The sequence below is a fragment of the Antrostomus carolinensis genome, unplaced genomic scaffold (assembly GCF_000700745.2).
Source record: "Antrostomus carolinensis isolate BGI_N321 unplaced genomic scaffold, ASM70074v2 scaffold7823, whole genome shotgun sequence".
NCBI classification, from domain to species: Eukaryota; Metazoa; Chordata; class Aves; order Caprimulgiformes; family Caprimulgidae; genus Antrostomus; species Antrostomus carolinensis.
This window is the reverse complement of record NW_010303096.1, coordinates 56,089-57,673: the sequence shown is the minus strand read 5'-3', so window position 1 is coordinate 57,673 and position 1,585 is coordinate 56,089. Positions and strand designations below refer to the sequence as shown.

Here is a 1,585-nt window from a genome sequence, read left to right as displayed (position 1 = left end):
CTGAAATCGGATCCCAAAACTTAGCACATAAAATCAAATCAGCAAGATGTTCCTACCAGCAGTGAAACTCCTTCTTTGGGATATGCCCTCCACATCTCTTCATGCTTTACTGCAGTAGTCTCAGCTTCTTACTACCATGCCCTGTATCAAATTCTTTATTTTCCCAACATCATTTCCAGTTCCACATTAGATCCCCAACCTTCTCCCCCTACTTCAGCTCCACTGACTTGCTAGCATGTCAGATGTTAGCAAGCCAAACATAACAGACACCCGTTGAACTTACACTGCACACTAGTTTTCCAACTGCCAATTTTCATGAGATTTGTAAGAAATCAACTATCTTTCTTAAATTTGGGTACAAATTTGCTATCTGGTAAAAAAAAAATTATTGAGCTGGAAGAAAAAGGTGGAAAAAGTGAGGTGACTGCATGATACAGTGCTTGAAGTCATAATTATAGGCTTAATTTCCCTGTGAAGCCACATTGTGCTATGTCAAGTTGGATATAGAAGCATCCATAATAAACTACCACAAAACTACCTGAAACCATGTTTGAGAGTATTACACTTTAAATGATCACCCAAACAACATATGTAAATACAAATATGTAATTAGGTAGATGGAGGTAAAAAAGTAATGGAAAGAATGACTCTATTTGCCCACAGAACAGTTACAATCTAAATGGTGAGGGTAACTGTCTAGCCAATGGGCCTCAATAGCAGTAGAGCCTGGGTTACTCCAAGAAAGGTGGACAGTTTATGCAAGCTGTCTGCTTTAATCAAGCTTGCTGCATCTTCTCAGTTTTCCCTAGCAGTCTTCTTGGCAAGAACAAGAGCAGCTTAACCCTCTAAAACAAGCTGCAGGAAATCACAACACAGGATTGTATGGCTATACCTAGACCCAATGATGGACAAGCACACATTGTACCAACCATAGAATCATAGAATGGTTTGGGTTGGAAGGGATGTTAAAGATCATCTAGTTCCAACCCCCCAACCATACCTGGATCCAAGGGAGTTCTTCATTTTTCATTGTAGTGCTCCAAGCGTTGTATGTTCCAGAATTGTTTATTCGGGCTAACTTAGGTTCCCAATAGTCTATACGGAAAATATGAATAAAGCAAAAATTTAAAGAGAGGTGCTGAAAAAAAATGGAGGCTCTAACTAGCTACTGATGTTGAGTGCTTCAGTTCTTTTCCAGTCTGTCTTGGGAAAACCCCTCAACCAATAGACTCTAAAACCATAGTCTAGGATAATTTGGACATGGTGTGCAACTGCAAGTCAGCTGATACCCTCCAAAGTTTTATAGTTGGTAGAACGATTTCAAAAATAACAGCCTCTTGCGTAATGTACTGTCTACTGATTTGGAACCAGGGTCTAGAGGTTGCTACACAAGTTTTGGCTGCCAGCAGGATTTGCTCTACATTAATGGCAGAGAGCTTCCCTCTGCATAAGGAGGTTTCCATGTTACCAACTGATATGATAGATATATGACAATACAGCTTTCAAGCCTTCATAGCACTGTGATGGGAAATGAAGAAAGAAAATTAAATACACATAAAATTCAGTTTTCCAAAGTAATTTATTT

The 1,585-nt window shown here is 39.2% G+C and overlaps 1 protein-coding gene across 1 annotated transcript in view; it reads right to left on the bottom strand.

Moving 5' to 3' along the window:
* Window positions 1–1,585, bottom strand: part of F5 (coagulation factor V) — a 31,143-nt gene that overhangs the window by 3,793 nt on the left and 25,765 nt on the right. The window contains 1 exon segment of the mRNA XM_029084014.1: window positions 1,001–1,095. Within this exon segment, the coding sequence (XP_028939847.1) occupies window positions 1,001–1,095 (95 nt within the window).